The sequence below is a fragment of the Chroicocephalus ridibundus genome, chromosome 16 (genome assembly GCF_963924245.1).
Source record: "Chroicocephalus ridibundus chromosome 16, bChrRid1.1, whole genome shotgun sequence".
Classification (NCBI taxonomy): domain Eukaryota; kingdom Metazoa; phylum Chordata; class Aves; order Charadriiformes; family Laridae; genus Chroicocephalus; species Chroicocephalus ridibundus.
In genome coordinates this window covers 1,928,492-1,954,927 of record NC_086299.1, presented here as the reverse complement: position 1 = coordinate 1,954,927, position 26,436 = coordinate 1,928,492, and the positions used below count along the sequence as shown (strand labels likewise).

Below are 26,436 nucleotides of genomic sequence, written 5' to 3'. Positions count from 1 at the left end.
AAAGTTCTCCCTTACACCATATCCCTTAACACCACATCTAAACGAGTCTTAAACACATCCAGGGATGGTGACTCCACCACCTCCCTGGGCAGCCTGTTCCAGTGTCTGACCACTCTTTCTGTGAAGAATTTTTTCCTAATGTCCAGCCTAAACCTACCCTGCTGCAGCTTGAACCCATTCCCTCTTGTTCTATCAACAAGATACTCTATTATGGTCAGTCCTTATATGCAATTATTTTTTTAAGCCCACACAACTTCTGGGGTAAGAGGGGAAAGTGACAATACAGCTGAGTAAGTTTAATAGCTTCCTCCTACCAAGAAGGGAAAATTCTTGCTCCTTTTGCCCTAGAGAGAGTTAGTTAGTGCAGTGTCTACAGTAACATACACCCTTGAACCTAGATCCCTGTGCGTTACATTCCTACGTACAGACCCCTTACGCAACAGGTCACCATGGCTCCAAAGAAAGGTATCAACTAATCTTTTAAAAGGCAGGTTCAGCTCAAAGCGTAAATGGTGTTCAGTGCTCGTAGCTAACAGCTACTGCTTTTCTCTAGCAAACTCCAGGAGGCCGCAGCCGTACACTTTTTCTGGCACTGCACATCTCGCCATTTGCAAGATACTAGAATTGATCATTGTAATTTGTTTGCAGCCTTCACCCACTGACAGCATCAGAGCAGCTATCTGAGAATTATGCTATATAAACTCAGTGTGCCTTTTTTTAAATTCTTTTTTTAAAAAGCTTGGGCTGTCCCATAGTGGTGCACAGCAGTCTGCATCCATGCAGAAAAATCCACTGCTTCTGTGGCAGGCTGAGTGTACTGTGGTCCAGAGGCTGTGCATTGTTGCACAAACTATTCTGATCTACACGCAACAATTTAGGAACCCTGATAAAGTCATTCTTTCAGTCCCCAAGGAGAAACAAACCCACTGCTTGCATGGACAATGAAGAGGGAGTTAGGTGAGGAGAAACACACTTTTCTTTAAGTCCCCTCCAGTCAATCGCATGTTTCAGTGCAGCAGGTGCCTCAGCCAGGGGACTTAAGAAAACAGGCAGGGCAAGAGACGTGCTGAGAGGAGCCACTGTGGAAAGCATGACTCTGCTCTCAGTACTTCCTTTATTTACCTGGTGTTACTACTGTGCCTTGCAACAGCAGCGTCGGATGCTAATGGTCGGTCACCCTGTTGCTTTACAGAGTATCCCCGTAGCTGTTCAGGATTCAAAAGGACATGAAAGCAACTACTTTACTGCCTTGTGTATGATTGTGGGATCCTTCATTTAGTAACACAGTAGTAATTTTTTTTTAATAGGAAAAAAGCCAGGCCTCCGTGAAACTGGCTCAAAAGAAACCTTCCAGAGCAACCTTCTTGTGTTTGAAGCGGAAAGCTCCTGAAAGGGAAAGCTGTGTGGTACCTTTAGATGACAATAGGAAGAACTGTGCAGATGCAAACCTTTACCTCTGAAGCAATAAAATCTAGAGTAAGCCACAGAGGAACTTCCTAGAAACCCTGTACCAGAGTACAGTCATCATTTTATATAAAATGTGACTCCAAACATATCAAATATATGGAAGAAGGGGAAGGTATGAGAAACGCAATACCACCTTTCACAGCCTCATCCACTTCAAAGGATAGTTTTAATCATCTACTCTAATCTTTCATCCATAAGCGGAAATAAATACAGCTGTTCTCAGTACTGTGATTTTTTTTAAAAGCAAGCGAAACCCTTTCTTAGAGTGTTTTGTCTCTTCTTCCTCTATTGGGGCAGTTATGCTACAAGCCTTATTGGGATGCAAAACTGAAAACTTGTCTTTACCTGACCTTTGTAGAATCATGTTGTGAGAGTTGTGCCAAAGGAAACCCCAAAAAGCAAGAGGTGTCACTAACGTAGCAGAAAGATTTCAGCGGGTTTCTTGCATCTTGGGATAGGGTCAAATATGTGATGAAGTAGTAAGACTCATATCTCGCTTCATGCAAACCCCACTCTCCCTTTACCAGAGCCTGAAATCTTCTGCTTGTAAATTAACAGAGAGGCCCAGAAACTCTCTGGAGAAGCTAAACAGAAACACTGTCTACAGAGAAATAGCTGCAGTCTCATTTGCATTTGTGTGTGCCAGGTCTCTTCTGGACCACTGGACTGTCCCGTCACGGTAAATCAGAGGCAGGAGTTGAAACAGGCAGCAGGCAAATGGAAGCTGGCAGCAGTCATGCCGTTGCTGCAGAAAGCCATAGGCTAGGGCTAATAACGTGCCTTTAGGAAAAGCCGTAAATGCCTCCTGGAATGGTTCCGCACATACATTATAGTAGAAAAACCCCTTTTAGATTTGCTGCACCAAATTTGGCAGCAACAGTAAACTTTTCAGAGCCGAGCCAGGAGAGAGCAGCGCGTGGACAGTGCAGAGTGTGCAAACGACCCTTTAATGCCTCCAGGTGCGCCGACGGGGCAGGGTGCAGCCCTGGGCCGCCGCTCGCCGGCCCCTCGCCCGGGGCGTCTCAGGGCGCGTCGCCGGGCCCAGCCGAGCCGTCCGCTGGGGGCGCGGCGGCCTCCCGCGCCCGCCGCCGCAGCCGCTCGGCGCCGGTTACCGTCATGGGGTGGAGCGGCAGGAACCCCGCCAGACCTGCGGGAAGAGGCGGTGAGCCGCGGCGGGCCGCCCCCGAGCCCGGCCCCCGCCCCGACCCCCGCCCCGACCCCCGCCTACCCAGGAGCTTCTCAGCGGGGCGGGAGAGCTGCGCGCCGCAGCCCAGCCAGTGGCGCAGCCGCTCCAGGTTGAGCCCCGCCACCCGCTCGCCGTGGGCGTTGGGCAGCGGGTCGAGGCAGCCCAGCTGCTCCAGGTACTTCCCGTCGCGGGCGCGCCGGCTGTGCGCCGCCACGATGCGGAAGAAGGGCCGGTTGGTGCAGCCTCCCAGGGCGAAGCGGATCACGACGTGCCCGCCGCGGTAACCCCTCAGGAGGCGGCTGCCTGCGAAGAGAGCGCGGGGCGGTCAGGGGCCGGCCGGGCCGCGCCGGGCCCCCGGGCCGCGTCCGCGCGCACTCACCGAGCTGCACCATGGCGGCGGCCGGGCCCTCGCTGCGTCGCGGCGCGATGACGGCGGGGGCGTGGTGGCGCCGGCGGGGGCGCGGTGGCTCCGTCGGGGCGGTTCCGGCCGCTGGCTCTCCCCGGACCCTGCGAGCGGGGCCCGGCCGGAGCGGCGGCGGCCCGGTGGAGGCGGTGTGTTTTTGGACGCCTTTCTCCGTCTCTCTCGGCCCCGACTCTTTAGTTCCTCCCGCTGTGCAGGCCGTCGCAATCTTTTTTTCTTCTCCATCGCTATCTGCCTGTCCCTATTTTTTATATTTTTCCCGTTCTGCCCTCCAGCCTGTCACTGTGTTTTCCGTTCTCCATCTTTCTCTGTATGGCGTTCGGTCCCTACTTTTTAAAATACCCCCCCCGTGTATTGTAGCCCAACGTGTTTTTTACAGTCTCTGTCTGGCCTCCAGTCACTATTTTTTAGGGCCTCTATCTCTGCCCTGTAACCCATCGCTATTGTTTTCTTTCACCATCTTGCTCTGTCTGGCTCCCTGCCGCTATTTTTCGTTTCCTCCCTATCATTCTTGTAGACCATTGCTATTCTTTAATTCTCTGTTTCTGTCTAGTTCCCTGTCCCTATTTATTAATCCCTCCCTCTCCGCCCTGTACTTTGTCTGGTTTTTGGCTTTTTCTCCCTGCCCCTATTCTTTCTTCCTCTCTGTTGTACTGCCTATCCCAGGTTTTTTTCTGTATCTCCATCCTGCTCCACGTCCTTCTTTATCAGCCTCTGTCCTGCTCCCTCTCTCTCTTCCTGCTGCCTCTTTTCCTCTTGTCCTACTGCTGTTTTGTCCATCACTGTCGGGATCCCTGTCCCTGTCTTTCACTGTCTCATTCCCTTCCTCATCCTTTCTTGTTGCTGCCTCTGTTCTCCCCCCCACCTCTCAGTGTCCTGCACTCTGCGCCTCAGTTTTGGCAGCCTCCACCTCTGCCCAGCAGCCCGTGGCTCCAGGAGACAGCTGGCCAACGGTCTGTTCCCTGCTGAACTGACGAGCCCGGCTCTGGGAATGACTGCTGAGGTGTCCCAGGGGCAGGGGGAGCATCGGGGGCCCCGAGACCTGGAGCAGACTCACTCCTAGGACTCACTACGTGTGTGAGTGAATAAACACGCTCCTTTGCCCCCCTGGCTGCGTTTGCACTGCCACTGTGCTGGTGAGGTGCTGTGACAGAGCCCAGGAGAGGCTATGACGTACTATGAGGGTCAGGCAATGGGCTCCAGCTGTGAGCTGGGGCTGGAGGAGCCCCAGGTGTCGGCGGTGAGGCTGGTGGTGATGGCCCCTTGACCTGCTCACCCCACACATTGGCAGAACAGCCCATCAAGTATTGCGTGTTGCAGGCAACAAGAGAACTGTGATGCTTGCTGACAGGGGCAGCAAAGCATGCAAAGCTACGGTCCTGGAGAGAGCTAGGACAGAACCTCCAGGGCTCTATGGCCATCTGCTGAGGACATCTACTATACCAAAATGCCGCTTCATGTCTAATTACTTTGCACGGTAGAGGGCAGGGTGGTAAGTAACATTGTGCAGTATCTCAGATAAATTATAAGCCCTGCACAAGAAGCCTCTGTGTGTGTGTGTGCGTGCAGGATTAGAACAGATTGCTGATGGCACAGAGGTGAGGAAACGTCCAAACAACCCAACGCAGCCTGAGCATCACCAGTGTAGCACTCATTTGCAGATCGGCCACTTGGATCTAGTCTGCTAAGATGTGCTGTTTCCTGATAAACATCACTGCCTCTCTCACACAAAGCATCTTTCAGCCTCTTCTCTCCTGCCTTCAGAATGTCATCTGTGTTCACATTTTTTTTCTTGAAATCTTGCCAGCCTGTGAGTCACTGCTGTCATTCCCACAACCTTGATGCCACATGCAGACTGATACAGCAATCCTTGGGGCTTATTCTGGGGCAAAAACCCTGTTCCACAAGTTCCCAGTGCTGCATCTCCTCCCTCGGTCCTGGGATGGGGGCGACACGGACAGACGCACCCACCAGACTTTTAACGCACCCAAATGCGAAAGAGTGAAATGCTGGAGCCCCTGGATTTTTTTTTTTTTTTTTTTGGGTGCAGAGGCTTGGGCTGCAAGTGGGAACAGGGCAGAGAGAGTTAAGCTCGCTGCTCGCAGTAAGCACTGACGGTCCGTGAATGGTAGAAACTGCCTGGGACACCGGCCGTGGCGCAGAGCGCTCAGAGCGGGACAATTCAGCGGGTGCCGCCGCCGGGGGAAGGGGCGGCGGAACCGCAGCCGAGAGCGGCGCACGCGCAGTTACGGCAGCGGCCCCTCGCTGCTGCCCCCTGGCGACCAAAAGTCAACACTGCGGCTCCGGAACGCCGCATGCGCGACGGAGCGTGCTTTCCCCCTCGCTGCTGCCGCCTGGCGATCAAAAGCTGGCACTGCATCCGAGGAGCGTCGCATGCGCAAGTGGGGCGTGACTCACACCGCTCGCTCCTGACGCCCGGCGACCAAAAGTTGGTACTACAGGTCGGGAGCCGCGCATGCGCAGTAGCGGGAGCGTTGCTGTTGTCGCTGCTGCCGCCAGGCGACCAAAATTTGGTACTGCAGCTCAGGGGCTACGCGTGCGCGCTGGCACAACCGTGTTGCATCCCGCCGTCCTCCGGTACCGGCAATGCGATGCCGCGCTGCTTGTGGGGCGGTGCGGCCGCGCTCGTTGCTGCTTCCCGGTGAGGAAACGCCGCTGCCAACCCTCGTGCGCGGTGATGGCGGGCGCTCGGGGCGCAGGGCGCGGAAAGCCAGCGCTGGGGCCGCCCTCCGCCTCCTGTCCTGGTCCCCGGCGGACTCGCTGCTGTCACCCCCCACGGTCCTGGGGACACGCGCAGAGCGATGCAGCGTCCCTGGGGCTCATTCCGGGGCAAAAAAACCCGGCTCCGAAGGTTTTTGGTGCACAGGGGATGAATATCACTGCCTGGGCTGCGAGCGGGAGCAGTGCATAAACACTGAAACCCTGCATCCCAGTGAATCGTTACAGCCCTTGGATGGAATGAACCGGGCTCAGAGCGGTCACTCCTCATCACCCAACAGAGCACCGAGAGGGGGATAATTAAGGGGGTGCTGCCGCCCGGTGGCCGAAGACCGTTAAACCAGGTGGGGAGCGGCGCATGCACTATGGCCGCGCCACGCGCCCTCCCTCGGCCCGGCCTTCCGCCCCGCCTCCCGCCCGCCCTCGGCCCCGCCTCCCGCCCGCCCTCGCCCCGCCTCCCGCCCGCCCTCGCCCCGCCTCCCGACGGCCCTCGGCCCCGCCTCCCGCCCGCCCTCGCCCCGCCTCCCGCCCGCCCTCGCCCCGCCTCCCGCCCGCCCTCGCCCCGCCTCCCGCCCGCCCTCGGCCCCGCCTCCCGACGGCCCTCGCCCCGCCTCCCGCCCGCCCTCGGCCCCGCCTCCCGCCCGCCCTCGCCCCGCCTCCCGCCCCTCCTCGCCCCGCCTCCCGCCCGCCCTCGCCCCGCCTCCCGCCCCTCCTCGCCCCGCCTCCCGCCCGCCCTCGGCCCCGCCCCGCCGCGCTGTCGCTTGTGCTGCCCTCCTGTGGCCAAAGCGCGGTACTGCAGCGCCAGCCCCCATCCCCGGCGGCGGGGCCGGGCCGGTGCCACCGGGGAGGCGAGCGAGCCCCTTCGGCCTGGGCGGGAGTGTCTCTTGCCCGCTGGCCGCCCGGGGCTGGCGGGGCGGGAAGCTCCAAAGCGACCGCTGCGGCAGGCTGCCGCGGCGCCGGCGGCGAGATGGGTCCGGGCAGCCCCGGGGAGTTAGCCGAGGGCGGACGGAAGGCAAGCGGGGAAGAAGGCGGACACCCCGCGGGCGCAGACGCCGGGCGCCTCCCCAGCTCGCCACAGCTCCCCCGGAGTCTCCCCGGTCACGCCCCCGGCCGTGCCGCCCGCCACCGCCGTGTGCCCCCAGCAGGCGCTGGCCCACACGCCGCCGCAGCGGCCGCCGCCCCCGAGCTGCGGGAGCCCCGTCCGCCCTCGAAGCTGGGGACCTCAGGGACCGCTGCGCGGGGGGGCCGGGCAGCGCGCCAGGCTTATTTCGTGCTTTCGCAAACAAATCTCTACAGTTTTTAAGAAGAAAAAGCCGTGTTTTGTTGAATTCCTCCCCTCCCGCCGCAGTGCCCCGTCGCCATGGCAACGGCCCCGGCCCCGGCCCCCGCCGGAGCGTCCTCACCATGGCAACCGCTCTGGAGCGCATGCGCAGGAGAATGGGCCAATCACAGCGCGGGCGCCGCTCTCCCATTGGTCGGGTCGCGTCTCCGCGCTCCGATTGGTCGGATCGCCTCACCGAGGCGGGGCCCGATGGGGATTGACGGGGGCGAAAGGCCACTGGAGCTGAGCTGCCTGGGAGCGGAGCGGGCGATGGACGGTGGGTGAGCGGCGTGGGCGGGCCGTCGGCGGCGGGCCGCTCCGCGCCGGAAGCGGAGGGGGCCGGGGGAAAACGGCGTCCAGGTGGCAGCGGGCGCGGGGCGGCCCGGGGGGAAAGTGGGGCGCGTCGTCGGCCGGGCCGGGTCCTCGGAACCGCCGCGAGCAGGCGGTGAAGCATCTGGAGCGCGTGAAGGTGAGCGGCAGGAAACGTGGTGGGGAGCCGGCGGGGTCCCGAGGCGAGGCAGGGGGACCCGAGGCGGGCACGGGGGGCCTGAGGGGTCCCTGAGGGGACCGGGGTGCCGGCGGGGTCTCAGTGGGGCGTTGTAGTGTCGGAGGGGGCTGGCTGGGCCCGGCTTGCCGCGAGGTCCCTTCGGCCTGGAGGGGTTGGGGTGCGCTGCTGACGATGCTGCAGAAATTAAACCCGGAACGACGCTAATTGAGCGGCGGGCGGGCCGAGCTGGTGCCGCCCCGCAGAAACGCGTGGCCGGGCCCTCCGCAGTTGCCCAGCGCTCCCCAGAAGTGCCCGCGGAGGGTCCTAGGGGTGCGGGGCCGTGGGGTGGCTGCCGAGGGGGCGAGGAAGCAGAGAGGGGGAGCCCGTTTGGGGTCCGACACGGAGAGCGGGTCTTCTGCTCCCGGGACTGGCAGGCAGGCTCCTGTGGCTGGTTTAGGGGCTGAGAAGCAGAGGGAGTTGTATGGCGTTGGGCTCAGGAAGAGGGTCCAGGCTAAAATCCACAGCGGGCGCCTCTCGCTGCGTGGCGGGTCCGTCCCGGTCCCGCTGCCGAGGGCAGAGGTGGGGTGGGGGTGCCCCGGCTCGTCCCCGTTTGCTGGGTGTGAGAAACAGGCTCATTTCTCGCCTCCTCTTTTCCCAGGGTCACCTTCTGCGTCTCGGGAAGAGACTCCTGCACGGCTGATTTCGCTTGCGGCTCAGGTAATGGCATGTGTGGGGCTGGGGGAGCGGGAAGAATAGTTTAAGAAAACAGTAAAGATAATGTAAGGTCTGTTCTCGGGCACGTTACACAGCCAAAAGCATTCTCCAATCTGCCGGTGCTTTTGGTAGCCTGATGGATTGCAGCCCTGGGGATTTGATTTCCCCCCCCGACCCTCAAAAGGCAAACCTTTTGGGGAGATCTCTGATCTCGCTGATCTGTCTATGTTAAATGAAACTTTAATAAAAAAGCTAAAATCATATAATTTATAAACTGACTGGCAATGTATAAACTGCCACTGCCAAATAGCTGTGGCCTATATTTTACGAGGTGTACTGAAGCAGTTAAGTATTTGTGGTACATCTTTGAAAAGAGAGGGCACTGAATCTAATGGGTTTTTGTCCCCTGATATTTTGACGTCACGCTCTGAAGATCTGTATTTCTTTCTGGCTTTTGGTGGTGCGTTTCCCCGGGTGCCCAGGGACTTACCTGCGAGCCAGAAGGAAGGGCAATGTTATTGCCCGCGCAGAAAAAATTATTTTTGAGGATGAAGTCCCCAGGAAAGTGTGGAGCCCCAAAGTCTTTGGGGCATTGAAAGCGCTGCCAAGGACAGCAAGGACAAGCCACAGCTTTGCCTCCTGGCCCCTTTGTTGTGGGAGCCATCGCTGTCGGTTTGATGTTTTTGTCCCAGCCCTGGGCGAGTGAAATAAGGTGTTTTTTGAGGATGATGTCATCAGGAAAGCGACTTAAAGCCCCAGGGTACCTGGGAAAGCGGCCCTGGGGAAACTAAATCTGGCAGTGTGTCAAAAATGCGGGGTTGTCTAAAAATGCCAAGGTCTAGTGGCCCGCATCAAGAGCTGTGCCAGAGATGGTGCCCGATGCTTTTTCCTCCGCTCGGCTGTGGTCTTTGCAAACCTCCGCGAAAGAAGGAAGCCTTAGATTCCTACCCAGCTTCGTGCTAAAGGTTTTTTCCTCCTCTCTCGGCAGAATGTCAACTGTCAGCGTTTCTCCGTGGTCGCCCTTTTGTTGTGCGGTGACAGTGCAGGACAGGCGGGAAGGATGCGGAGTGCTCAGCGAGTACGAGGTACGTCTGCGGTGGGCGTCTGCTTTTTTCCTGAGGTCCTCGTAGTGTGGACTTGGAAATTAACATAAATAAGGTCTGTTTTGGAGCATGTTACGCCCATGCAAGGCTTACTTCCTTGCGTTTACTCTCTCTTCCTGAAAGCCCAGTCTTTTCTTTCTGTGCGCTTACTGTTAAATGATACCGTGGAAGTAACTCTGTACTAAAAGAGGGAAGAGACTGTTTGAAAGAGTTCAGCTGTTCAGGAGAAGCAGGCTTGTGTTCCTCATCAAAGCTTTATGCTTTTGAGTCAAGAAGTGTTTAGGATATCTTACAATAGGAGTCGAGAAACCTTACTGAGATACTGGCATGTGTCCTAAAGCAATCGAGGTCAAATTGCTTTTCCACAAAGCATCGGCAGCCTCCTAACTAGTTAGGGTGAGTCCTGCTGTGGTTTTGGTGAGTTGTCGCTTGCATCGTGTTCTTTGTCTGTGACTTACAGTGTGTCGTTTTGATGTTGGTCGGAAAGAGCTTTTCCGAAATGGAACCGTTTCTCACTCAAAGCACTTGCCTTTTATGAATTTCCCATTCGAGTGGGTCCTCAGAGATGAAGCACTGGGCAGTCAAAGTCATGAGCGGTGAGACTTTGGGTGCTCTTTGCACCTCTTTGCCGGCCTTGGGGTCTCGGTTGTAACGGTCAGGATATCATAGAACTGTGTTCCTCTGCGTGTTCAGCACGGCCATAAGGGCATTGTGGAAGAGGTTGGCGTCTCCTCTCGAGATGCTTATTGCTGGTGCTATTGTTTCTTCTTTTTTTGCAGATGAAGAGGAACTTGGTAACTGCAGGAACATATCAGCTAGCTGTTTTTTGTGGTTTTCGTCAAGGATGGATTTGGACCCCTGGCTCTCTGAAAGCTGAGTCTAGGCACCTGCAATTGAGATGAACCAAGGCTGACAGCTGTAGAAAGGGGTTTTAAGTTACTGCAGGTGAGAAGGCTGTCCTGAAGCAGTCCCCTTTGGGCAGGCAAAGGAAGCAGTTTAGTCATCAGCATTATGCTAGCATGTGCCGGGCAGGACAGTTCCAGCCGTTGTCTGTTTTTGTGTAGTTTGTCTGTGTCTGTCTTCTGTGTTATAGACCTTTCTTGTGTCTCAATGTCCTCTTTACGCTCAAGGAGCATGGCATGGCACCTCAGGCAGCATCCCTAGAGTCTCAAATACCAGTACTCGTTGTCTTAGCACCAACGGGGTGCCGCTTTTCTTGCATTACAAAATTCAAGTGTGGATTGATCTTGCGTCTCGAAAGTTTCTTGACAGCCCTTTTTCATGGATTGGAACTTCTTCGCTGTGTCCTTAAGTTGTTAGGTCTTGAAGCCAGGCTTCCTGCGCATACGTCTTCTCAGTTTTAGAGTCACTTCTTGTCCCAGGCCATGGAGTTCTGCTTACTTTCTGGGGTTTCCCTAGAGCCTCCTCATGTCACCATCATGGACCTGTAGGTCTTCTTGCCCAGTGGTGGCTTCCGTCCAGGTGTCATCCTTCTTGCTGAGAGTTTTCTCTCATCTGTGAGGTGTGTTGTTTGTAGTGTTCTGTGTAGCGTTGGTCTGTGCTTGTGTGTGTTTGGCTTGGAGCTGCTCTGCCCGGTCACGTAGAGTCAGGGGTAGGTGGAACATCAGTAGGAGTCTGTGGTTAGTTTGTTGGTCTGCCTAGACTGTTGAGGCAAATGTGGCACAGTCATCTAAGATCAAGTAGCCATCAGCAGGTTGGACAGCCATTGGACAGCAGTGTGGACAGCCATTTCCATTAATATTTTATGGGGCAGAACAGAAGTATGTGGGAGGGGCTCTTCAGTGGTGGTGGAGGAGGCTGCATCTCAAAGATGTTAAGGCCACTTTGTGCGGGGCGTAACGTTTGTGGGCTTTTGTGGCAGGCTCTAGTTGAACTGTAGATGGTATTTCTAAATAGAGACAAGACCTTTGGTGTTATGAAGCTATCCTTCTGCATTCCTGGGATGACTTTCATGTCTTTTCAGATACAGAGGGAGAAGATGTGCAAGGTGATGTATGACAACTGAGCAGAGCACCATAAGAAGGTGGATTGGTGTGTGGTATTGAGGGGAAAGATGTGAGTGGTGGCTCTATGACTAATTATGGTATTTTATTTTTTCAATTTGAAGCTTCAAAGTAATGAGCGATGGGGAATATGGGTACCGAGGCTGACTCACTCAAGGTGAGCGGTGATTGGTGGGCTGAAGTAGCAGTTATATTTCAGGTGTTGTATTGCTGGTGGAGTTGTAAACAACCCATGTTGTTTGGGTTTTACAGGTGGTGTGTAAGTCTACAGGTGGCAACCTGAATTAATGGAGGATGGGCAGGCAAGTTGTGATGGTCAAGGGGCAGGATCTGGGGATTGGTGCGTACAGGCTGTGGATTTGGGCATTATCTCAGCATGTGCCGTTTCGCTTGGGTTTTCGCAGGTGCCACACACAGGCTCAGATGGGTGACACTGTGCGCTGATGAGCAGTTTGAGCTGGTGAGGTGGTTGTTGGCCGCATTGGTGTCTAACAGCAAAGCGTTACGTGGCAGCTCAGCGAAGCGTTTATCTTTGTTTTTACGGGTGCTATGCAGGCTGCCTTTGGAACCGGATGAGTGTTTGAGGTGAGACGGGTAGTAGAGAGGAGGAGCACGGGGCTGGTGATTTCTTGTATATGCAATGATAATTTTGTCTGTCTTGGTCTCTTAGGCACCACAAACAGTGACTGACTCAGCATCTGACTCTGCAATCCATGCAGAGCAGGCAAGCAGACCATCGTGGTGTATCTGAGGTGGGGGATGTTGCGGGGAAGGTTTATGTTGACTGATGTGATGCTGACTAATGGTACTGCTGTGTGTGTGTGTGGGAGTTTTTGCAGATGATGAAGACAAACCTGGTGACTGGAGGATTAATCCAGTTGGCTGATTGTGGGGTTTTTTTCTTGTCAAGGATGGGTTCGGACCCAGTCCTCTAAAAGCTAAGTTGTGGGGCCATTGCTGGAGATGGTTCAGGGGAGGCAGGGGAGAAGGTTGGCAATTGCAGGGAGGGGTCTTAAAGTTGGCGTAGGGTGAAGGGCTGTTCAGAAGCAGTCATCTCTGGGCAGGTAGATGGAGCAGGTTACTCCTCACCATGAAGCTAGCACGTGCTGGGCAGGGTGGTTCCAGCCTGTGTCTGTCTTTGTGTAGTTTTGTGATCTGTTTTCTGTGTCTTAGACTTTTTTTTAGGTCTGGATGTCCTCGTTACCCTTGGAATAAGGGAGCACAGGATGTACTTTGGGCATCACTCCTAGGGTCTCGAATGTCTGTATTCATCAGATAGTGCCCGATGGGGGGTGCTTTTCTTGCATAACGATCTCCGAGCACGGATCGGACTTGCGTGTTGGAAGTTTCTGGTCAGTCCTCTTCTGCAGCATCATTCCCGGCTATGTGAGCAGCTCTGGTCTCTAGCCATTGCTTGGACGAACCAGGATTTCTTCCCTGGATCATCAAGTTCCCAGGTCTTGAAGCCAGCCTTCTTGTGCATACATCATCTCAGTTTTGACAGTAATATCTTGTAATGGGCCCTTACATTTGACTCTTTTATGGCATTGCCGTAGAGTCTCCTGACATCAGCGCTGCGGCCCTGTAGGTCGTCTTTCCCGAGGACTTCTCTGGTCTGGAAGTCATTCTTCTTACGGAGAGTTTTTTCTCATCTTTGACTTGCATTGTCTGTAGTGCTGTGCAGTGTCGTGGAGCCACCCTGCCTGGGGGCGTAGAGTCAGGGGTAGGTGGAACTACAATAACAGCTTGTGGTTAATATGTTAATCTGCCTAGACTGCTGAGGCAAAAGCTGTTCAGTCATCTCAGATCAAGTAGCCTTCGACAGGGATAGTCCTCTCCATAGTGTTTAACGGAGATGACCGGAGCATTCTGGGAGGGGCTGTTCAGCAGTAGCAAAGCAGATTGAAGGTGTTAAGGCTTGTATGTACGGAGCTATACTTGGAGTCTAGACGGTATTCCTAAATGGAAACAAGACTTCTGGGTTTGTTCAGCTACCGATCAGCATCCGGGTGACTTGTTCACAAACTTTTTTTTTTTCAGATGCAGAGGGACAAGATGCGCACTAAAGAGCGACGGAGGAGGCAAGAGGGGCACCGTAAGAAGGTGGTGTCAGAGGGGTGATGCGATTGGTGGCTATGTGACTATATTATGGTTTGAGGGTGGTTTGTTGGGTTTTTTTTTATTATTTTATTTTCGAAGGTGTGAAATGATGAGCGAAGCATGATAATTGGTACTGGAGGTGACTCGGGCAAGTTGAGCAATGACTAGCAGTCTGAAATAGCAATTCTTACTCAGGTGTTGTATTGTGGGTGGAGTTTTAAGTGTCCTCTGGGTCTGTTTTACAGGTGGTTCATAAGCGTCAAAGTGGCAGCATAAAGTCCTGGAGGGCAGGTGGGCGAGAGGCCAGGGTAAAGGAGTGGGAGACGGGAATGGCTTTGGGCAGGTGAGATTTTGGGCAGTATCTCAGCATCTGCCTTTTGGTTGTCTTTTTTTTTTTTTTTTAAATTTTTTTTTTTTAATTTTTTCAGGTGCAGGACACAGGCTCAGAGGGGCTAAGCTGCATGCCGATGAGCAGGCTGAGAAGGTGAGGTGATTGTGGGCCGGCCATATTGGTGTCTAATAGTAGAGCATTATATGGCAACTTGTTAAGTATTTACCTTCTGGTTTTTCAGGTGTTCTGTGAGCCATCTTTGGAAGTGGATGAGCATTAGAAGCGAGCCAGAGCAATAGCGAGGAGGAGCATGGGGCTACTGACTTCTCATGTGCGCAACAGTAATTTTGTTTCTTGGTATCTCAAGCGATGATGGCCACAGCATCTGGCTCTGGAATGAGCAGGTGAGCGGGATACCATTGTGCTTTTGAGGAAGGCGAAATTGTGGAAGAGGTAGGCACTGACCTCTCTGATAATTCTTGCCGGCACTATTTGGTTTTCTTTAATTGCAGATGATGAAGAGGAACGTGGTGACTACAGGAATGTCCCAGATAGTTTATGTGCTGGTTTTTTTTTTTTTTTTTTTTTTGTCGACATGGGATTTAAGACCTAGCCCTCAGAAAGCTAAGTTGAGTAGCCAGGGCTGGGGAGGGGCTGGGAGGGGAGAAGTTTGGGATTTGCAGGGTGGGGGCTTAAAGTTAGAAAAGGGCAGAGGGCTGTCCTGGAGCAGTCCCCTTTGGGCAGGTAGCGGGAGCGGGTTAGTCTTCAGCACACTGCTAGCGTGAGCCGGGTAGGGCGGTTCCAGCCTGTGTCTGTTGTGTTGTCTGTGTGGTCTCTCTTTTGTGTCTTAGACCTTCCTTGGGTCTCCATGTCCTCTTTACACTTGAGGAGCACGGTCTGTACTTCAGGCACCATCCCTAGAGTCTTGAATGCCTGTACTCATTGGCATTGCCCCAGTCGGGTGCTGCTTTTCTTGCATCGTAAGCTTAAACAGTGGATCAGTCTTGCATCTCGGAAGTTTCCGGATGGTCCTCATCTGCAGCGTTGTTCCTGGCTGCGGGAGCAGCTCTGTTCTCTAGCCATCCATTTTCCGTGACTGTGACTTGTTCCCTGCATCCTTAAGTTCTTAGGTCTTGAAGCCGGGCTTCCTGCACATACATCTTTGCAGTTTTGGAGTCGCTTCTTGTCCCAGGCCATTATGTTGTACTTATTTCCTGGGGTTTCCCTAGAGCCTTCTCGTGTCACCATCGTGGTCTCGCAGGTCTTCTTGCCCGACAGTCACTTATGTCGGTGTCATCCTTCTTGCTGAGAGTTTTCTCTCATCTGTGAGGTGCATTGTTTGTCGTGTTCTGTGTAGTGTTGGTCTGTGCTTGTGTGTGTTTGGCTTGGAGCTGCTCTGCCCGGTCACGTAGAGTCAGGGGTAGGTGGAACATCAGCAGGAGTCTAGGGTTAGGTTGTTGGTCTGCCTAGACTGTTGAGGCAAAGGTGGTACAGTCAACTCCCATCAAGTTAGCCATGAGCAGGTTCTGTGGGCAGCTTTTTAATTAATGGGGTTTTTTTGGGATGAGCAGAGCTATGTGGGAGGGGGTGTTCAGCAGTAGTCAAGCAGACTGCATCTCAGCGATGTTAAGGCTGCTTTGTATGGGGTGTAATGTTTGTATGTTTTGTTTTGGTTTTTTGTTTTTTTTTTTTTTTTAATGTCAGGCTGTAATTGTACTCCAGATGGTATTTCTAAGGCAAAACAAGACCTTTTTGAGGGGGGGGTGTGTGTCGCACAGGGTTCCCTCCAAAAGAGGCAGTTCACAGCCCAAAAATGCCTGAAAATTCATGCGGGGAATGCGTGTTTAAAAAAATAATAAAACCTGTATATATGGGCATGAGGCATTGAAATAAAGAATTATTTCTCATTTTTATACATATTGAAAAATATGAGTGTATGTATATAAAAAGGAGTTCAAAATAAAAACCTGTATCTACTATATTATATAAACAATGTTATCATATTAAAAGATCTGTCACATAGACAATTTTTGCCTTCGTGGTTCTCTCTCTGTCCGGCTCCCTGTTGCGTCCTCCTGTCTGGTCTGTAGCCCGTTGCTATTTTCTTTCCCCTGTGGCTCCCTTTCCCTGTTTTTCCCCCCGCCTTCTCTGCCCTGTAGCCGATCGCTGTTGTATTGGGTTTAAGCGACAAGGTTTTGTTGGCTGAGTTGCGGGGGCAGGGGCTGCAGGCGTGGCTTGTGTGAGAAGACACCAGAAGCTCCCCCCATGTTGGGCACAGCCAGCTCAGAGAGCGACCTGCCGCAGGTCAAGGCCGAGACCATCAGCGACGCTGGCCGGGAGTGGAGCAGAGAGTCCCTGCAACCCGTGGAGGCCTCCCGTTGGAGCAGAAAAAGAGTGTGAGGAGGAAGGAGCAGCAGAGACAATGCAAGGTGAACTGACCACAACCCCAGCTCCCTGTCACCCTGCGTTGTCCGGGGGTAGGATGCAGGGAAGTCGTGAGTGAAGATGATCCCAGAAAAAAAGAGGGGTGGTGGGAAGGTGTTTTTTAAATTTGTTCTTATTTCTTGTTATTTGATTGACAATAAATTAAATGAATTTCCCCAAGTCGAGTGTGTTGTTCTTGTGGCTATGAGCGATCTCTTGGTCCTTGTCTCAACCTACAAGCTTTTTCATTTTAACTTCTCCCCTTGTCTCGTTGAGGAAGGGCAGCGATAGAGGGGGTGGGTGGGCACCCAGGGGCCAGCCAAGGTCAATCCACCACAGCTTACTTCTGTTATGCTCCGGGTCCTTGTTTTTTCTTGCTTGACTATGTTTCTTTTACCCAATCTCTTTTGAAACTTTATTTCTCCCTTTCCATCCCTTTCTTTTAAATTCTTGCTTAGGTTTCTTGAACCCAGTTAGTTTTAAAATTTTCTTGCTGCTTTTCCCTCTCTCTGTCTCCCCAAATTAATTTTAATTTCTTTCCCCTGTTCTTGTACCCTGTCACTTTTCATAATTGTCTCCCTTCTACCTCTCTCTCCTGGTCCCCGTCTCTCTCATATATTCTTCCATCTCTCTATCTCTTGTTTTTCGCACAGTCTTGCTTTTCTTCTCATGGCTGTCCTGCTTCTACCCCCTCTCTTGATTGCAGCATCCCGTTTCCTGGGTTCCTGTCCAACACCTCTTCTCCACGTCCCTGTGTTCTTCCTCCTGCTTTTTTCTTCCCTTTTCTCCTGTCCTGCTGTATTTGGGCACTGAGACTCGTAGCCAGCTCACAGGTGAGTTCTCTTATGCAGGTTAAGGAAGAAACTGCCGGCAGGGTGCAGAGCTCATTGCTGGGGGCAGGCTCAGGGGAGGGGGTGATGTGCTGTGGGGCTTTGGCAATGGCCCCTCTTCCCAGTGGGCTCCAGCTGGGGCTGAGGCAGCCCAGGTGAGACCCATGAGGTGAGGATGGGCTGGGCCAGGCTCAGGTTCAGCCAGTGAGGCTGAGGCTGGAGCTGGCTCTGCTGGGCCCAGGGGCCTGCCTGGGCATGGCTGCCTGCTAGAGCTGGCCAAAGAGTGACACAAAGGGGGTTCCACAGGCATGTGCCTCCAGCAAGGCACAGACGGTCCCCACGGCAAGGAAGGATCCCTCCCAGCCATCCCCGACAGAGCGCACCCCCAGCACAGAGCGCCAGGAGCTCTCTGCCTCCGTCACCTGCACGTGTGAGCCACCGTGCCTCTGGGATGCCTCACGGGAGAAGAGCATCAAGGCACCCACCACCCGCTCCTAGGCAGGCAAGGGTCAGGCTGCCAGCACCACCGAGGAGCAAGGGGCAGAGAGAGAAGACTCAGGGCCATGAAGGTCTCCCACCTGCACCAGGAGCTGTGGTGAGTCTCATGTGTGTCTGGGCCCTTCCCTGCCACGTTTCTTGTGATCTCTGCCTGTGTCCTTGCCTGTCCTAGGCTCTGGCTCCCCAAAAGTTTTTGCTCTTCTGCCAATGCCACCCTGTACTCCGTCCCCTTCTCCGTTTCCTTTCTATGCCTCTGCCTTCCCAGCTCCCCATCTGCTATTATTTCATTCTTCCCACACTGCCTTCTTCGCTCTTGCTTGTGAAAATTGCATTTGTAGGTCTCCCTCTACCCAGCAACCCATCTCTACTTCCAGTGACCCCCTCTTCTCCACCCCCATCCCTCTTCCATTGTTCTCTGCCTGTGGCTGTTGGTCCAACTCCATCTCCTGCTATTTAACTTTCTAACTACCTGTATGGCCAATACCCCGTTTGCTTTCCAAATTTTCTTTCTGTGTCTCCACTTACCCAGCCCCCCGTCTGTGTTTTTTAATTCTTCTTGCCTGTCCTCTATTTTGTTACTTTTCCAATTTTGTTTCATTGTCTTTATTTATTCAGGTTGCTGACCCTATTTTTTTCCTCCCTTTTTTCTTAATCTGTTTGCTTTTTAAATTTTCTTACTATGTCAACTTTTATCCAGTTTGCCATCCTCGCCTTTTAATTTTTCCTGTCTTTCTCGTACCACCTCACTTTAAAAATTCTGTCTACTTTTATGAAGCTGCCAATACCGATTTTTCTTTGTTCTGCATTGGTCTTGTACTTTGTTGCCTGTAAACATTTTTATTTAGTTTGCTGTCCCTATGTTTTAATCTTTTTTTCCTTTCTTTCCATAACCACTCTTGCTTTTAAAAGGTTCTTTCTGTCCACTTTTATCTCATTCACTGGGTATATTTTTAATTTTTTTCTTATTTCATTAATGCAGAGCCTTTTTAGAATTTTCTTTCTACATCTCCATTGCACTTTGCATTCCGTATTTCCTAGTTATTTCCTTTTGTTTCCCCAATCCCCATCACTTCTTAAATTCCTTACTTTTATCCTGTTTGTTGTCTTTATTGCTTATCTTTTCTTTTAATTATTTCTTGTCTTTTCTTACTGCCATCGCATTTAAAAATTTCTTTCTACATCTGTTTTTGTTCACCATCCCTATTTTGTAATATTTCTCTTTATTTACCCTACCAGCTAGCACTTTTTAACTGTTCTTGCTATGCCTACTTTTGTTCCCGTTGCTGTCATTTTAAAATTATTTATTGTCTTTCCTTAGTGCTGTTGCTTTTTAATTTTTCCTTCTATGTCTCTGATTTAGTTTGCCATTGTTATTTTGTAATTTGTTTCCTTGCTTCTTTAATCATGGATGCTCTTAAGATTTTCTGTCTACATTTATCTCCTTTGCCGTCTTTAGTTTTAGTTATTTCTTGTCTTTCCTTAGCACCTTCTGTTTTTTGATTTTCTTTCTACGCATTCTGAGTTCACTGTTTCTGTTTTTTAATTTTTTTCCTTATTTTCTTAATCCCTGTTACTTATAAAATTTTATGTTTGAGCTCTTTCCCTCAGAAACTCGTCCTCGGGTTTGTTTGTGCCTCAGAGCCCTCCCATCATCCTCTGCAGCACCTAGGATGCTTCCATTTGGTCCCCGGCCTCCTGAGGACATCTACTCCATTGCAGTCCCCCCCGGACTTCCTCCTCATGTCCCTGTACCTTCTTCGGTCTCTCTGGCCCATTCAGGACCCCTCTCGTGGTGTCACAACCACTATAGATGCCTTCAGGGTTGCCCTCAGTACATCTTCGTCTTTGTCGTGGACCTCGCACACCCCTCTCCTTGCCTCAGAAGGCTTCCCGACTCCATATCTGTGAGCCGGTGTCCGACACTGAAGTTTTGCTTAGCGTAAGTACCTAGACCGGCGAAGTCTTAGGGTGCAAGATGTAACCCAGCAACGTAGCAAACTTTGGCTGAACTCCTTCTTAGTCCTAGAAGGATGGACAGTAGTTTTGTTTTACTTTGATACATTGTAACTTAACTAACACAGTGAAATTGTGTAAGTAACATTAAGGAAGATTATATGCTTAACATTATGAACTACAGTGACCGTTATGACCAAAGGAAAGGGAACTCTAATTCTTGGAAATGAAGAAAGGGACCATTCTATCCCGAGTCATCAGAAGAAGGATAAAATACAGGTGCAGATGGGACAAAGAGGTCACAAAACCAGGTCAGAAGGTAAAAGCATTTGCAGTCATTGAAGAGGACACGTAACAGCTGAACAATTTTATCAGAGATGAGACACACGCTTGTCATGTGAACAGGGCCACAAATAGCTTATGTCATAGATTGTGAGGCTTTACAAAGCACAGGAAAAGTACTGAGGGGGTCCCTCTTCCGAGGTACCCAGCTCAATCCGTATTAAACCGACTCTGTGACAGAACCCGGGTCCAAATTGTCCTTTACAGTCGGAGGCCAAGACTGGATCCAGCCGCACCCGGACTCCTCTCCGAGAAGGAGTTTAGAAAGCAAGGGGGTCCAGCCTGAACCTCGCTGCTCATCAGGAGGGTCTTCCCGGGCTCTTCTTCAACACCCAGCCCCATTCTTCTGTCCTCTCCTCCTTCTAGCCGTGCCTCTATTAGTTCCCTGGCCTCCAAGGCAACATTTACTCAGTTCAGATTCCCCCTGGATTTAATCATCACACTCCCTATCATTTTTCTGTCTCTCTGGCTCCATCGGGACTTTTCTTCTCCTGGTCACGATGCCCCCCGGAAGTTTCCTGGCACCCCACATCCATCTCATAGCATTTTAGGTGGGTCCATCTTTGAGTTGTAGAGCTCTCGTTTGTTCCTCTATGCTACCTAGGGTTCCTGTGTTCAGTCCCTGGCCACGCGGGAACATCCATACTCCCCTCAGATGATCATCCAAGTTCCTCCTTGTCCTTCCCAGCCTTCTTTTGTCTACCCGCCCCCCTCGACGCCTCTCCACCCTCACAAAGCTTCCCAAGACCTTCCTCAAACTCCACAGCCTCTCCTAGCATTTTACCTCCCTATGTCTTTTGTTCCATCAGAGCCTCTTGCCTTTCTTTGCTACATGGTGCCGCGTCATGTTTCTCTCTGCCATCGAGGGCATCTCCGTTCGGTTCCTCTCTCACTCATTCATCTGTAGCTTGCCCAGACCCCCTCCCAAGACTCCTAAGCCCTCGTTGCGTCTCTGAGCCTTCTTTTCCTACCCTGCCCTCTCATAATGCCCCTGCTTTCTAAAGCTGTGTCCTCCGAGTCCTTTCTCATACCCCACAGCATTGTCAGCACTTCAGCTCCCTTTTGATTTTGGTTTTTTTTTTTTTGCACTCTTCAGAGCTCCCTTAACTTCCTCTTTGCTATTTAGGATGCCTTCATTCTGTCCCCGGCCCCCTAACATCATCTGTACTTTGTCAAAATCCCCTTCAGAGTTCTGCCTTATTATCTCTGAGGCTTACTGCTACTCTCCCGCTCACATTGCCGAGCTCTCATGAGACATCCCCTACGTCCCAGAGCCCTGTTTTAGTCCCGGAGGAAACTCTGAACCCCTCTTTTCCCCTCAGAACCTTTCCAGAGTCCACAACCATTAACCCCATCATCTTTTTGGTGCACTGGCAGCCTATCCCCTGAGGGCAACCATATTTTGCTCGATTCCCTTTTGAGCTCATAATATCCCAAGACATCTTTGGTTTCTCCGGCCCCTTTGGGACCTCTTTAATCTCTCTGACAAGGCCTCTCATTCTGCCAGAACCTTTTCTAAAATCATCTCTGTGCTCTAGAGCAGTCTGTTTGGTTTCTGCATTATATTATGTTTCTATTTTGTATCTGGTACCCTAACGATGTCTATCGTTGGCTCAGATCTTTTCTTAGCCTTTATCTACTTTTATCAATATATCTGCCATGATTATTTCTGTTGCCTTTTACAACTTATTTTTGTTCTAGCTACTTATATGTTAATTCGTGTACTTCATGTAGTTTCAGGTACATTACTTATATTTCCATGCTTTTTTGTTGCTTTCTGTCTTTTGGGACTCAAGTAGCACTGTTGAGTAAGTCAGTCAAAAAGAGATCATCAATATGACTCTAAATTGCTGCTAACTTAGAGTAAATAACTTATCTTGCAGAGGAAGATATTGTTGAGAATGTTTTCTCATGGAATCTGATTCTGTTTTGTCATTCAGTCCCATCCAGAATACAGTTCTGGCAGAAGCTCAGTAATACATGTGGTCTTACTAGAAACAAAGAATAAGCCCATAGTAGTATGTTCGGACTTTTTTCTTTTAAAGGATACTCAAGTACATAAATTCTGGTATTTTTTTCAATTTATGTTCCCCTAAAAAATAATCTAGTTGCCTACCTGGTCATGTTGTTGATGCAATAGGTAGAGTTGTAGTAAAACAGTAGGTATCTCTTTTTCTAGTAAAGGTCACTCTCCTTCATTGCACAGCGTAAACTTAAGGCAAACAACAAAACATGCTGCTCCTCCGGCCACTTTTATGCTTCTGGGGGTTGGCCCCGCCCTTTACCCAGAGGATTGTGGGAAGGGCAGTGGGCGGGGCCCGCGGTATATGAGCCACAGCCTGGGCTCAGGAGCTCCTTGTGCTGCTGGGCTTTTACAGGGTGAGAGCTCTGTGGTTTGTTAAGTAAAGTGCAGCTTTGGAGCTTTTTTGGCTGTTTGGGCAGCTCTCTTTTAATATTAAGAGTAATACAGGTAAGAAATGAGAGGTAAGGCTTTTCAGCTAATGTAAGGCTTAATGCTATATATAGTAAAAAATGGACTTGTATGTTACTTTTCTTCTGTGTTTTTTTTTTTCAGAACAGTGGTTTTGCAATGAGTGTTTAGCGTGGCTAGGTGGTTTAATGGTATGTCTCTTTTTTTTGTTATTCCAGGTGCTGTGTGTCTTACTGTAATTCCTCACCTTATTGAAGATAGAATTCTGGGTTTTTTTAGTTTTGTACAACACTCTTCTAGCAGTTGTTTTTATTAGCCTTAATTAGGCCACTTATGAGGTTATTGAGTAGGAGTTAAGATGAATGTCTTATATGTGTATATACATTAGACTTTTAGCATTTTGGGGATGCAGCAGGGATATAAGGCATGTTGCCTTTCAGGGTATGGGACAGCTCATTGTCTTCCCCGGTGGTATGCAGAGTATCACGGTGAGCCTAGAGCTATTGCAGCTTGCAGCAGGCCCCTGGTATGTCATATCGGCGCTTCACTGATTTCATGGGTTTGTAGTGGAGCCTGGAGTCTGTAGTAATACACAAGATAGGAGGTGACCGCTGAACACAGGTCAGGGCTTGGAAGAGCAGCTCCCAAGGAGTTGACTGATGCAGGGGCTCAAGCCAGCCAACGGAGGGCAAGAGCTGTTGGGAAGAAGTGGGGTTCTTTCTTTGATGGCTCAGGAGAAGAGAAGGGGTTTCTAAAGTTTTGGCACTGGGGGATGGCTGCGGAAGGGGGGTGAGTTCACAATTCTGTTTTAAACAGGTTTTGTAGTTGAGTTTGGGAGTTGATGGGGTCGCGTCTGGTCTGTTCTAGCCTCTCGCATTTGAGGTGAGCCCAATAGTAGCAAGGATGAGCACAAAACTGGTGATTTCACATAAGCGCATTGGTAATGTTGTGTTTCTTGGTATCTTAGGTGCCATAAATAATTGTCACTGCAGCTTTGGTCTCCAGAGTTGGTGTGGAGCAGGCGAGCGGAACGCCATGGTGTTTGGGAGGATGCGGGTGTTGTGGAAGAGGTTTGCATCTCCTCTCAAGATGCATATTGCTGGTGCTGTGGTTGTTTTGGGGATTCATGGGTTTTTTCCTTTTGCAGAGGAAGAGGAGGAACTTAGTGACTGCAGGAAGATATCGGATGGCTGTTTTTTGTGGATCGCGTCAAGGATAGATTCCAACACCTGGCTATCCAAAAGATAAGTTGAGAGACCAGTGCCCGAGAGGGGCCAAGGGGATGAGGTTGACAGTTGCAAAAAGGGGTCTTTGAAGTAAGTGTACTGGCGAGGGCTGTCCCGGGGCACAGTCCCCTTTGGGCAGGTAAAGGATGTGGCTTACCGTTCAGCATGATGCTAGCGTATCCCAGGCAGGGCAGTTCCAGCCTGTGTCTGTTGTCGTGTCGTTTGTGTGGTCTGTGTTCTGCATCTTAGCCCTTTCTTGGGTCTTGAGGTCATCTTTAAGCTCCAGGAGCACAGCGTAGTGCCTCAGGTGCCATCCCTACAGTCTTGAATGCCTGCACCTGTGGGCGTAGCATCAATCATCTGCTCTTCTTGTGTTACATGCTTAAAGTGTAGATCGGCCTTGCAGGGAAGAAGTCCCAGTTGTGTAAGCGGGTTTTCCATTTGGAAACTTCTGAGATGCATCGTTATGTTCTTAGGTCTTGAAGCCAGGCTTCCTGTGCATGCATCTTGTCAGTCTTGACAGTCACTTCTTATCGCAGATGATGACATTCTATGCTTTGTTTCAGGGGCTTCCATAGAGCCTCTTCACATCACCACCACGGTCTCCAGGTCTTCTTGCCCGACAGTGACTTCGATCCGGGTGTCATCCTTCTTGCTGAGAGTTTTCTCTCATCCTTGAGGCACTTTGTTTTTAGCGTTCTGTGCAGTCTTGGTCTGTGACTGTGTGTGTCTGTGTCTGGCTCGGAACCCCCCTGCCCAGGTGTGCAGAGCTCAGGGCAGGCAGAACAGTGACAAGAGTCTGTAGTCAATATGTGTATCTGTTGAGACTGGGGCAAAGTTTGCGTAGTCATCTGGAATTGATTAGCTCTCAGTAGGTTGGGTGCACGGGTGTTTCATTAGTGGGTGTTGGCCTAAGCAGAGCCAAGTCAGAGAGGCTGTTCACAGTTAGCGAAGGAGATAATATCTCAAAGATGTTCAGGCTGCTTTGTGTGGGGTGTAATGTTTGTGGGCTTATCTTTTTTTTTTTTTTTTGTTTGTTTGATGGCAGGCTGTAGTGGGCCCTGGTTGAACAGTGTTTTTAAGTAGAAACAAGACCTTGGGAATTAAGCTACTGCTCTGCATCAGCGTAATGTTTGATATTTTTTTTTCTATTTTTAGATGCAGAGAGACGAGACGTGCAGCATGACGCAGGGGAGCCGAGAGGAGCACTGTACGGCGGTGGCTCGGCATGTGGTATTAGAGGGAAGATGTGACTGGTGCCTCTATGAATACAATTGGGGACTTTTTTTTTTTATGTGAAAGTGAGGTTACATAGCTGTGTGTGAATGTGCTGGACTGAGGTACAACAGAACCAGTTTTCCTTTCAGTAATTCTACTTTTCAGGTAAGTCTTTTCTAACTAACTGAACTCTCTGAAGATAATGACATATTTTTCAGGTAGTATCAGCTTCTAGAGCGCCAAGACCGTATATTTACACTTAATGCCAAGGGAAGCTATGCGGAGAGGCTCTTGCTTATACTTATTGCTGTAACAATCTGTGTCAGGTAACTGTGTGCGCCATGTTGGAGGGTCGGAAGCGGAAGAGCGTAGAGGGGTCGCACCCACGGTGAAGAGCGGACGGGACCGGTGACCTGAATCTGACTGACGGGGTATTCCATCCCATCCTCATCACACTCAGTATAAAAGCTTGAGGGATCGAAGGGGTCGGTACCTTTCCTTCAACATCCAGCGTCTGAGGACTCCTCTGTCCGTTTGTCATCCTTTCATCCCGATTCATGCGTTTGTGTAACCAGATCCGGACTCCAGTTCCCATCCGTTGCTGACTCCAGTCTTGGACTTTCCCCATGCCTGCCAGTGAAGCGATGGTCATCCTGGGGGCTTGATACCGTGTTGTGTATATATTGTATATATTTCCTTGTTTTCTTGTTACTGTTGTCTTTCGTTGGTATTATTTTTCTGTTAATATTTCATTACAGTACACTTTCTTTTTCAATTGATAAATCCCTCTCATTCTTTTCTCCCTTGGGAGAGAAGTTAAAAGGGAGCATCTGTTGCTTGTTTTAATGCCCAGCCTAAACTGCGACAGCGATGACAGGTAGGGCACCTGAGCGGACTTGGGCGAGGCGACCGGCGGCCCAATGCATCAGTTCTTTCTCAGCTGCTGCATTACAGGCAGCGTACAAGCCTCTGCTTGTGCTCTGACTGTCGGTCCAATCCAGAACACACTTCTGGCAGAAGTTGGGTTATATGCGTCGTCTTGCTAGAAATGCTGTATGACTCGTTGTGGGGTTTCTTTTACAAGGAAACTAAAGCACATTGAGTCTTCATAAAAATATTGTTATTGCGCTTAATGATCTCCTTGCCTATTTAGGTCAGGATCACATCTTTCTCTTTATGTCTATGCCCTGCAAAAGTTCAACTTTACTTACCTACCAGGCCATGTTGCTGACACAATTGACGTAGTTGTAATAAAAGAACACGTATTGTCCGTTCCTCGAAGGGCCGCTTTCTCCGTTTTGGTGTTTTGCGTGCTGTACTTCTCAGGCCTGTGAGGAAAGGAGCAGCCGCTCCTCTGGCAGGTTCTATGCCTTGTGGAGGTCAGCCAGGCCCTTTCCCAGGTGATGGTGGGAAGGGTGCTGGGTAGGGCCTGGGGTATATAACCCACAGCCTCTGCTGGGGAAGCTCATTCTGCTGCCAGGCGTTTCCAGGGTCAGAGCTCTGCCTGTCCTTCAGTCGATTGCAGCTTTGGAGGTGGCTCAGCTCCTTGGGTGGAGATGTTATCCCATTTAGAGAATCGGAGGTAAGAAGCTGGGGGTGGTAAGACTTTCAGGACCAGGTG

At 51.2% G+C, this 26,436-nt stretch overlaps 3 protein-coding genes across 20 annotated transcripts in view; 2 read left to right on the top strand and 1 right to left on the bottom strand.

Moving 5' to 3' along the window:
• SLC45A1 (solute carrier family 45 member 1) overlaps positions 1-1,725 on the top strand; it is a 74,718-nt gene extending 72,993 nt beyond the window's left edge. For 2 of the 4 annotated variants that reach the window (XR_010073531.1, XR_010073528.1), the window contains one exon: positions 1,308-1,725. The gene's annotated coding sequence lies outside the window, so the exon portion shown is untranslated. Of the gene's footprint in view, positions 1-1,192 lie in introns of all 4 variants that reach the window. The other 2 variants (XR_010073530.1, XR_010073527.1) reach the window with 1 other exon arrangement.
• A 668-nt stretch (positions 1,726-2,393) lies between these two features.
• Positions 2,394-3,125, bottom strand: MRPS16 (mitochondrial ribosomal protein S16). The gene is made up of 3 exons (XM_063354170.1): positions 3,033-3,125; positions 2,696-2,956; positions 2,394-2,614 (listed from the first exon to the last, which is right to left on the bottom strand). The coding sequence occupies exons 1-3, from the start codon at positions 3,043-3,045 to the stop codon at positions 2,490-2,492; spliced, it is 399 nt and encodes a 132-aa protein (XP_063210240.1). The 5' UTR covers positions 3,046-3,125; the 3' UTR covers positions 2,394-2,489.
• LOC134524295 (uncharacterized) lies at positions 2,988-26,020 on the top strand. Of its 15 annotated transcripts, XR_010073537.1 has the most exons (11): positions 2,988-7,603; positions 8,280-8,338; positions 9,324-9,420; positions 13,503-13,565; positions 13,808-13,905; positions 13,991-14,046; positions 14,135-14,297; positions 14,406-16,322; positions 17,454-17,742; positions 23,519-24,980; positions 25,142-26,020. XR_010073537.1 is itself a non-coding variant. In XM_063354169.1 (4 exons), the coding sequence occupies exons 1-4, from the start codon at positions 7,174-7,176 to the stop codon at positions 10,036-10,038; spliced, it is 534 nt and encodes a 177-aa protein (XP_063210239.1). In that variant the 5' UTR covers positions 6,502-7,173; the 3' UTR covers positions 10,039-10,210. The 15 variants fall into 15 exon arrangements, 1 of the variants encoding a protein (XP_063210239.1); XR_010073541.1 differs by having other exon boundaries at positions 16,198-16,322; positions 23,519-26,020; XR_010073536.1 differs by having other exon boundaries at positions 23,519-26,020.
• The last annotated feature ends 416 nt before the right edge of the window (positions 26,021-26,436 follow it).